Genomic DNA, 10,159 nt, shown 5'->3' on the forward strand with positions numbered 1-10,159 from the left:
TTTATGTACTAACAAATACACAAGTAGTAGATGTACTCACCAAAGCATTATCAAGAAGATCATTCGAGCACCTAATAGACAAGCTAGGTATGTTCAATTTGTACAACCCAACTTGAGGGGGAGTGTTGGTGGATAACTTGAATAAAATCAAATCATTCTAATTATGGACAGATTTTGTTTTAAATCAGTAGTCAAATAATCAGCAATTATTTGGCTGTTATTTGACTTTTTTTATTTTGACTTTTTTGATTAGGAGATATGATTTTATTATTCCTAGAATTAAGGCTTATTTCATGTCCTGCTATGTATAAATTATAGTTTGTAACTTTGTTTTATTTTCAATAAGAATTCGGTGAATGCTAGTTTTTTCTCTTGATCGGTCACAAGATATTCATTATAGTACTTCTTACCATCATCAAATCAAACAACCTTTACTTTTGCATCAACTGGTTTTTGATCTTTTGAAAAATGACATAGGAAAATTAGTTCCAAGAAAGTAGTCAAGTCAACTAGTATCAAAATACCATTTAAATTATCTAGGAGACTTGAGACTTGTAATACTTGGTTACTTGTGGCAGCTATTTATGTGAGTTTTCATTTTCTAAGTGTCAGAAGTTATGAAGACATTAAAGTATTATTGGGATAAATAGGAGGGACCGATGATGAAGAGAGATATTTTTCCTATTGTTCTAAATTTTCAGTCAATGGAAAACTTGAGAGTTTCTTTGGTGGATTCCAGACTGTCTTGGATTAGACGTGTTCTATCCTTTTTCTCTCTAACTTTTTTGCTATATCGCAAAATCGTTAGAAACCTCTAATGCATCATATTTTTGCTTAAGTAAATAAACACACATCACCTGCATGTAATCATCAATAAAACCAATAAACCACCTAGCTCCTAAAAGTGTTGCAACCTTAGAGGGTCCCCAAACATCAGTGTGAATAATAGGGAACACAATGACTTTTAGCCAATTCACAAGGTTTGCATCTAATAACAGAAACATCCAAATTTTTAAATAAATTTGGATACAAAACTCTCAAAGCAAAGAAACTTGGACGACCAATCTTTAATGACATAACCAAACCTCTTTCTCTTTGCTGGGACTGCCCCTAACTTGATGGGCTTGAGGTCTTTTCTCCTTTAGAATCTAAGAAGTACAGGCCCTCTTTCTCCTCAACACTGCCAATCGTCTTCCCTATGGTAAGATCCTAGAAGACGCAGTAATTTAGATAGAAGGTTACTAAACAATTTTGACACTTTGTCAACTTACTAATAGACAAAAGATTGTAGGACATATTTGGTACGTGCAAAACTGAATTAAGGGTGATATTTGAATTTACCCAAATAACCCCTTTACCATTAACCAGTATATGAGATCTGTTTGCTATTTGGGCCATTCGTTTTCCTGAACATGAAGAATATGAACATTGTATTTTCTAATGCCTTCTACTAGGTGCCTTCATTGCCTTCTACTAGGATTTAATAAAAAAGACTTCACCAATAATGTCCGATTCATTGTATTTTCCAAGCCAAAGAACTCCCCTTGGCCCCACCTTATATGAACCTCTCAACAAAGAATCAACTGCCTCTAACTCCCTGTTATTCAAATGCTAATCAAAATCATATTCCAAGGCAGCTCCCTATTGCTGCTAACACATACCTCCCTCATTTTAGCCTCCCTAGAGGAAATAATAGCATAAAAATCCTAGAGAAGAATGCTTGTACCAAGTATCATAGCTAAAGAGAATCTTCTATGCACTACGTTGATAATAAAACTTAGTGCATATATTGACAATTGGATAGATAAATTTCAACAAGAGAGGCTTCAGTCTCTAACAAAAATTAAAGACCACATGCAACCTAAGCATTTAAATAATGTCATAACCAAATAGCAGAAATGTCTAAAATTCATTATTACCTTTCTCTATGTGGAAGAAGAACTGTGGTTTCAGATATATTATTCAGTGGACAAGCGAGTACTTCCGAATTAAAAAACTCATCACTTCTGCGCTTAATAAAAAAATGATTCCCACGATGGCTGGCTGATGTGTCAATGCCATCTAAACGGGGTGTCAAAACCATGAGTCCTCCTTCTGGTTTTGAAACATCAAGATTGAAGATGAACCTTGTAGTTTTACTTTCAGATCCAACAAACACGAATTTCTTGCTTTCAGAAGCTTCAAGATCAACAGAAAACATATTATCCTTTTCATGATAAAGACAGGAATCACTTGACTGATCTGTTTCCAACTTGTGTAGCCACACCTATTAAAAAAAAAAAAAAAAGCACACCATTAGCACTGTAGGCTATCCAGAACAAACAGCAAAAGAATGAGATATTATTTTCCTTTTCTGTGAGTAAATGAACTTGGATGCATGACCTCTTGGGTGCATGGCAATAAGCCAACCAATGGGACAAAGGCTAAAGAAAAAAAATATATATTCTACTATTTGGAACTAACACATGGCTTTATTTATGACAGTAACCATATTTTTACAAGTAAATGCATCTCAAAAAATAACTCAACAAATAAAAAATAAAAAGGAGCAGGATGCAGGGTAAGACAACTTGCTAGATCAAGACAATTGGAAGATATATTCCCAATTTTTGTTATTTTCATTTTTAGTGAATTCCTTTATTCTTTTTTTTTTTTTAATATTGACAATAATCTTAAGGATTATGAGGATACTGCCCCCGTTGATTGCTATCTTTCTGGGAACATAAAGATTTAAGAGCAGAAGGTAAGATTTGCATATACAATATTGAGTATGGAATTAGCATTTATTGTTGCAGTTATCTTAATGAGGTAAAACCTAATGAGGTAAAACCTAGTTAAGTTCACGTACAAGCTGATGAAGGAATTAAAGATCTGAAATTTTTAGCATATGATCATAAACAAATTTTTTGCATAGAATCAAAATTTGATGAGGAATCCTGCTGATAAATTATGGTTTGAACAACCAAAAGAATAAAACAAGAAAATAGTGGATATGAAGCCAACTATTTGAAATAACTTAGATGTTAAAGAAGCTCCAAAAGATCAAGTTCAAGGAAAAAATGAGAATTACATCCACAAGATAGAGGAACTTACGACCAAGAAGATGATGACCATGATGAGGGTCAGATTCACATTGTCTACTCAAATTCAAATTTAAAAGCTGCAGAAAGGCCTATTCAAAAAGACAATGGAAAATTAAGAATCCAAAGCAAGGAGTGGTTAAGCAAGTTGTATACACGGAACCAAGAGCAAGAAAGAAAGAAAAATCGATAAAAGAAACGGACCTAAAACAAGAGTCCTTAGGCAAAAAGTATTTCGTATTTAACTCTTCCAGATTCATTCTTAAAAAAGATCCTTTGATTTTATTCCTTCCAAAAGCAACAAATCAAGCTCAAAGGGGGATTTCCAAACTTTCTTTTTCCACCTTCCTACAAAGGTAATTCTGTCATCTGAACAAAGATTGTTTAGCTAGACAATGGAGCATCCTTCAGTCACATGGAACTTTAACTTTCATAGTAATTTAACAGACACGGAGATTGATGAGCTTTCCATGCTTTTATCTTCCTCAATTCCAGTGTATCTATCTACCTCCTTTCCTGATGAGAGGAATTGGCTGTCAAACTCCACTGGAGATGTATTCAATTTATTCTTTTCACTATCATCTCTTTTGACTAGATCGTCACATTTTTTCCCCTTGGCCAAGTTCATCAAGAATGCCAAAGCCCCTCCAAATTTTAACATCAATGGTATGTTGCAGTTGAGGAGACTTGGTAAAGCCTTTTGTCCTGATCAGTTTGTTATGTGCCTAGATTGCAATGAGTCAATGTATCGTCTCATTCTTCACTATTCCATATATTTGTGCAATTCAATTCAATGAATTAATTTTTTTTGTTAAGTCAATCTGCAATTGGTATATGTGGGCGACACAATGAGCACAATTGAGATCTCAGACATCTCAATTCAATGAATTAATTGTTCCTAACAATAAACAAATTAAAAAATAATAATAAAAAGGAGCATGGTGCATAATGGAGGAGGATATCATTGGTCAAAACCTTATCTTAGCTACAAAACACCAAATGGATAAAGATCTTTCCTTGACTAATCAAGGGGTTTCCCAGACAGATTTTAAAGAGCCCCTAGGGGGGAAAAATAAACCTTGGATGGGGCAAAGGAATGCTAAACTTTCCATAACCTAGAGGGCAAGTGGCATAGATCTTTAGAAATCACATCAAGGTTCCTAGGCAACCACAACTAAGGTCTCCTAAGCAATCACACTTAGGTGAAAACAAAAGGGAAAAAAAATAGATCATTTGTAATCATACCTAGGTTCCTAAGTAATCACATGATTCACACTTAGGGAAGGCAATCGCACCTTTTACAAAGCACAGAGCTAATAAATTCTCAGTATTTCCTATTCATTAAAATTGAAAGACATTTATATAAACTCATGGAACTCCTTTTCCTAATAAGATTGAGATTCTATTTCCTAGTGTTAATATGATTCCTTTTTTCTAATCAAAACAAATAGAAATTTGACTAAGAGGTGAACTACTAAAACCGATTCTAGTAAAACAAAAAAAAAAAAAAAACTCCAACTAAAACAATGAAGTACTTTTTAATAAGTAATATGGTTTTTTGCCAAAAAAACAAAAATATCTTAAATAGTTATATAATGGACTATGAATAAACTTAATATTATATTAAATAACCCAATATTAAAAGTTATTTCAAATGGATTATATACAAGTTTATAATATGGTATTTTTCAAGTCATGTTCATTACTCTATTTAAAGATTATTTTAAATATACAAGTTTATAATATGACATTTTTCAAGTCATGTCTCTAACTCTAAAGACAAATTTGTAAAATAAACAGTTATTAGACCCAAGGTTTTTTTTCTTTTTGTTTTTAATCAAAGAATAAATTATTATATTAAATAACCCAATATTAAAAGTTATTTCAAATGGATTATATACAAGTTTATAATATGACATTTTTCAAGTCATGTTCATTACAAGTTTTTTTTTTGGCATAATGAGATGAGAGATTTATTAAAAAAAAAAAATCTCAGACTTGTTCGCGGGGCTTTAGAGTGGGGCTTTGGAAGAAAGTGATCGGGGTGAAGTATGGCCAAGAGAGCTTTGGTTAGCGGACTAATGGGGCGTTTGGACTGGGGGTGTGGAACGAGATTTTGAAGGAGGCAAATTGGTGTTGGGATAACATGATGTTTAAGGTGGGTAAGGGGACTAAGGTCAAGTTCTGGACTGATCACTGGTGTGGTAACGAGGCGCTGTCCTGAATTTTCCCTCAATTATGCCTTGGCGGTCCATAGGAATGCAACGGTCAATGAGGTGTGGGACTCTAGCCTTGGTCAAGGGGGTTGGAATCTCAGACTTGCTAGAGATTCTAATGATTGGGAGCTGGATCTAATAGGAGCTATGTTTAATATGCTGAGGGACTTCAAGATCTCCCAAGAAGAGGACTCAGTGTTATGGAAAGGTGGGGGTCAAGGCACTTTTGGAGTTAGAGATGCTTACAATTTGCTGGTTGCTCCCAATGCCCTCGCCTTCCCGGTTAAGTGCATTTGGGTGGACAAGGTCCCAACTAAAGCTGCTTTTTTTGTTTGGGAGGCTACGTGGGGGAAGATCCTCACCTTGGATAGGCTTAAAAAACGAGGGTGGCAGCTTCCTCATTGTTGTTTTTTGTGTGGCTGTGAAAAGGAAAATGTAAATCACATTCTTTTACACTGTATAGTGGTCAGGGTCCTTTGGGAAATTGTCCTTGCCTTGTTTGGGGTTCATTGGGTGTTCCCAGAGACAGTCAAAGAGGTGTTATTTCGTTGGAAGGGCCCTTTTGTGGGGAGAAAGAGGAAAAAAATCTGGTATTCCATCCCGTTGTGTATTTTTTGGACGGTATGGAAGGAAAGAAATAGATTAGCTTTTAGGGGGGGTTCTTTAGATATACAAAAACTCAAAAATTCTTTTGTTTGTAATTTGTGGAGTTGGGCTAGAGTGTACATGGGAGAGGAGTCCTCTTCACTTTTAGTCTTTTTGGAGTGGCTAGCGGCTACTTAAGGGCTGGTGAGGCTGCTTGTTCTTTTGTTTTTGGGTTAGGCTGCGTTGTATACTCCCTGTAAGCTTTGTGGCTTTTTGCCCTTTAATATATTTTGTGCTCATTTATCAAAAAAAAAAAAAAAGGAAAGAAAAGTAAAATAGATCCTTGGCAATCATATCTAAGGTTTTCTAAGCAACCGAACTTAAGTGAAAGAAAAGAAAATAAATAAATAAAACGTTGGCAATCACACTAAGGTTCCTAAGCAATCACACCTAAGGAAAGCAATAACACCTAAAACAAACTCCAACTAAAACTATGAATACTAAAATTACTAAATTATTTTTGTTGAATATTGGTCCCCATCAGTTAACTAGAAAATAGCCAGTCCCTTCTAAAAATCTTCAAAACTAAAACATCCTTCCATTATCTTTAACGATACACTTGTGGATGTAAAATGTGAAGCTCATCACCACCTCCTCTCCATCAAGAAAACTTTTAAGGAAACTTGGGTTTTATTTTTAGGTTCCAAATATGAGGGGAACATATTTGGAAATAATAAGATAAAAAATACTAATATATTCCAAGAGTGTCTATTTAAGCTATAGAGAAAGATTCCAATTCCCGAAAATCAGCTCAGGGACAAGTTTTCTTAAAATGGATGAGACTAATGTATGACAAGAATCTCCCTGTGTACCAGAGTGTGTGCCCCTTTTTTCACTAGCCATTGCTCTATGTATCCTCTACTTGCATATAAAAAAATGGAATTGCTTACTTTTGTTTTCTTTTTTAGTGCTTTTAAGGTTTTAAGCAGTCAATATTAGGTCCTTATAGATTGTTTATCAATCAGGTTGAGCCTACCAATTGGCAGAGTAGTGTAAAAGAAAATTTTTCATGCTTCTTGAATCAACTAAAATATCCAAAGGATTTTTTCTCTTTTCCTTGTGGATTCAAGGAACTCTTAGAGGATTCTATGATTTCGGGATGGAAAACAATGATCTTCCTTCCTTTATACTTCCACTAGATCAAGAAGATCCCAAGAACATGGGCTGTATATTGAAGGGAGAACTTAGGCCAAAGAACCACAAGGCACAAGTGAAAAATAAACTATAGCATGAAGAAAAGTACATAAAATAGCTTCATTCATAAACTTAGTGGGATGAATTCATTAAGGAAACAAGGCCAATGCTAACATCAATGCATGTAAAGATGGAAGGATGAGGGATCCTTCTGACATTGCAAAGCAAAGACGCAGAAAGAGAGAATATACATGTCTAAAAGGCAGAGGGGGTAACAATGCCCAACAACAATGAACAAGCCAAGCAAACTAAGATGACAATCAAGGAGGCATTATGTTTTTTGGCTTTCTTATTAGCACATCTAGATTTCTTATGGAATGCCTTTTCCCATGAGCTTAGAAGCCCCATAAAATAGAGCCTTTGAAACCTTCCAGTGAAGTTGGAAATTTTCATAGCCCATCCAAAACCAGCAGACTTCAAAAAGCCTTTTCCACCTCTATGGTCTCTAAAATCCATTTTTAGTTACCAAAGGAATCACAATTAGAGTTAAGTTTGAGGTCTCTGGAGAGAGGAAGGAACCCATACAACTGTTCGAACTGCAACCCTTCAAGAGGAAGGCAAATCAACCTCCAGATCCATATAATGTGGATGCAGTAACACCACACAAATGGAACCCAATATCTCCCCAAGGGGAAGGCAGCAGCGATAAAATCACACACCTCAACTGGAGGTCGCATCTTGACCAATTATGGGCATTAGGTGGAAAAGGAAGCAAGGGCCTACTTTATAAGCCAAACATACATTTGACAAACAACGAAAAAGGAGGGAGATGGTGAGTGAGGTTCCCTTATAAAGCAATTGGATTCAGCATAAATAAATAACACCAACTACAATAATCATACCTTGTCTGGCCGAAGAGTCTCATCCATTGTGATATAAAGTAAAGCTTCATCACCAACCCATTCAAGATATGGCGTTACACCTACTATAGGCTTCCCTACAGGAGCTCTAGTCTCAGCATCAATGACATAAACAGTATAGATCTCATCACCTTTAGTGTCTTCTGCATATGCTACCAACTTACTATTTGGACTGATCTGAAGACAAAATGAATATGTACATAAACATTAAGGAGGAGCACATTACCAGAAAGGAAAAACCAAAGGATTTGAACTCCAAAGAAGGAAAACTTTCTTACCTTAAAAGCGCCAATGCTATAATATGCATGCTCTTGAGCCTTGATATTCTCATCAAGGATAACATGCTCAGGAGGAGCACTAGGTCCGGTTGGCATGGTCTCATACACAGAAGGTGGAACCTCAACATTGGGCACAAGGCGCCTACAATATTGAACATACTCCTTCCCCTCTAAAGTCCTCTGATAGTAATAGTAAGGCCCCTTGCGTAAAGGCACAGATATATCATCCTCCTTGATTCGTCCTCTTATTTCAGCATAAATCTGATTTTCTAAGTGTTTGGTGCCTACAAAAGTTTTAACACATTTAAAAATTGTCAAGTTGCAAAGAACAACAAAGAGAAACAATATGGTTTCCTATAAAAGAAAAAAGGATAGATAACATTTTTATAACTCAATAATTATCATCAAGTCCTTTCAAGCATACTAAGAGGGTTTCTGGTAAATCAACTTAATAACTTAATTTAAGTCATTAAGTAGATTAAACATGTTTGGTAAACAAACTTAATATTAGAACTTAAATTTATTTTAACTTTAAGTATTGAGTCCAAATAATTAACTTATTCTTAATCTCAAATCATTTTTATCTCATTTTCCCATGCTAATGAGAGTATATTTTAGAATTATGATTCAACACCCATAACTTATTTTTAACAATAAATATTTTATGGTTATTCTATATATCAACAATATGTTAAATATGAATGTTAATAAATAAATTTATTGCTTAAAATTAGTGAAAATAAATATAAATCAATGAAATAAATATGTGTTAAAATTAATGAGGGTACATATTCAATTTGATGATTTAGGATAAATTTTATGTTAACTTTAACAACCTTAATACTTAAAGTAAAAGATAAGTAAGAAGTTTTAAGCTAATAACTTAAAAATAATTTAACATAAAGTCAACTCAAGTCATTAACTAATAAGTATTAAGTTTTATCAAACACCCACTAAGTGTCAACTATATTGCATTGAGACCTTGGAATTTAGTGAATTATTGTAACCAATCTAACAATCACACAATACCTTATGTAGAATGCAACAATATGACGGTTGTGGTGGCTCAGTATGCAGAATTGGCCTATTTTGTAAAAGCTTATCCTTTTAAGCAAACTAGTTGTCTAACATGCTAGCGGCGCTTTGTTTCCTAAAAAGCGCATGGGAATTTAAATTTTCAAATATTTGTATAATATGACAGTAGAAATGGTACCGGACATGAGGAGATCGGTGTAGGCGTTCTCATCCCGAAGGTAGGAAAGAACTTGGGGATCGGAACGAGAATCGTCGCGAAGCCAGTAGTAGTTGTCGATCCTGACGTCGCCGAACATCTCCATTTCGTGCTTCACCTTGTTGGCCACCGGAGGAGGAGGAAGAGGCTGAGCCTTGGCAGTGGCCATGGCGGGGGAGGAGGATGAAACGCTGCGTTTAGAGGAAGGAGCGGAGAGAGTAGTGGGAAGAAAGGGATGAGCGGAGAGGAGCAGTGCCAGTGGGAAGTAAACGGCGGGGCCCACACCATGATGCCGCGGCCTCAGACTCCTCAGGGCTTCTTCCATGTTCGTTGTTGATAATGATTGGAGAGTTGTCACCCAATAAATAGGTGGGATTTTCTGAGGTCTGACTCAGCACTTGGGATAAGGAGTTAAGGAGTTAACTTTTACATGTATTTTTAAGCAATTAAGTATTAAGACGTTGGATGATGATCATCGGTCCTCCAATGGTTAATTTCTAGCATGATTTTGGTTTGTCACCCCTTACTAGCTTTGCTTAATAATAAGACTTTATAAACACGAGAAATGCAATGACTATTCTACAAAATAATATAATATTTTCTTATCAACTCACAATACAATTGGATAAGAGAGAGTTCTCTTTTCCGCCATTTC

The 10,159-nt window shown here is 35.2% G+C and overlaps 1 protein-coding gene across 6 annotated transcripts in view; it reads right to left on the reverse strand.

Annotated features, from left to right (window-relative positions):
* LOC100852965 (uncharacterized) overlaps positions 1-10,087 on the reverse strand; it is a 42,063-nt gene extending 31,976 nt beyond the window's left edge. For all 6 annotated transcript variants that reach the window (XR_786812.3, XR_009466695.1, XM_010657669.3 and 3 more), the window contains exons 1-4: positions 9,487-10,087; positions 8,274-8,557; positions 7,978-8,172; positions 1,920-2,266 (exon numbers count right to left, since the gene is read on the reverse strand). Coding sequence is in view for 4 of the 6 variants with exons in the window: in XM_010657669.3 (XP_010655971.1) it covers positions 1,920-2,266; positions 7,978-8,172; positions 8,274-8,557; positions 9,487-9,829 (1,169 nt within the window). In the remaining 2 variants the exon portion in view is untranslated. The remainder of the gene's footprint in view (positions 1-1,919; positions 2,267-7,977; positions 8,173-8,273; positions 8,558-9,486) is intronic.
* Between the last annotated feature and the right edge of the window lie 72 nt (positions 10,088-10,159).

The sequence above is a fragment of the Vitis vinifera genome, chromosome 10 (genome assembly GCF_030704535.1).
Source record: "Vitis vinifera cultivar Pinot Noir 40024 chromosome 10, ASM3070453v1".
Taxonomy (NCBI): Eukaryota; Viridiplantae; Streptophyta; class Magnoliopsida; order Vitales; family Vitaceae; genus Vitis; species Vitis vinifera.